Below are 686 nucleotides of genomic sequence, written 5' to 3'. Positions count from 1 at the left end.
CCCCTACAAACTTTCTCTTCTTGTGGAGCTGAAAACTAGAAAGTACACTACAATTTACTGTATAAAAAAAATATGTAGCCTAAGCTGCTTTACACTGAAAATGAGCATAGCTTGATATTTTTTAACATTAATGCCACCTTAATTGTACAGACCTGATCGACTGCGTTCTAATAATGCCAAAGCAATCCCTAGAGAACACATGAGGCCCCCACCGGCAAAATCAGCTAGGAGGTTGATAGGGGGTGTTGGTGGCCCCTCTTTCCGACCAAGCATAGACAGTAAACCTGTAAAATCATTACAGTAGTAGAAAAATAGTAAATCAGCAAATTAAACATATACAAGAATAAAATATGTAATTTGAAAGATCTATTATATATAGAAAAACACATTGCTCTTATACAGAAAAATGCCTTTGAAAGTTTGGTCTATTAATTGAAATTTGGCCAATAATGATTCACAAAGTATAGTTTTTTCTTTGACCAATCAAACTATACTGCATTAATCTAAACCTTTAAAAGACATTTTGTACAAATTGAAATTAACAAATATTTCTTAAACGAAAACTGTAGTGCTTCCAAAACAAACATTTCAAAAATATATTTTTTGCCCAAATTGATAAATTATAGGAAATTTATTGCTGTTGATGTTAAAAACGTTTTTCTACCACTTTATTGCTTAAAAAAAAA

The 686-nt window shown here is 31.0% G+C and overlaps 1 protein-coding gene across 1 annotated transcript in view; it reads right to left on the bottom strand.

Moving 5' to 3' along the window:
* Positions 1-686, bottom strand: part of LOC119592668 (alpha-methylacyl-CoA racemase-like) — a gene marked incomplete at its 5' end in the record, with an annotated part of 8,513 nt that overhangs the window by 4,734 nt on the left and 3,093 nt on the right. The window contains 1 exon segment of the mRNA XM_037941581.1: positions 153-284. Within this exon segment, the coding sequence (XP_037797509.1) occupies positions 153-284 (132 nt within the window).

The sequence above is a fragment of the Penaeus monodon genome, chromosome 30, assembly GCF_015228065.2.
Source record: "Penaeus monodon isolate SGIC_2016 chromosome 30, NSTDA_Pmon_1, whole genome shotgun sequence".
NCBI classification, from domain to species: domain Eukaryota; kingdom Metazoa; phylum Arthropoda; class Malacostraca; order Decapoda; family Penaeidae; genus Penaeus; species Penaeus monodon.
Note: the sequence above shows the minus strand (reverse complement) of the source record. Positions and strands in the feature narration are given on the sequence as shown.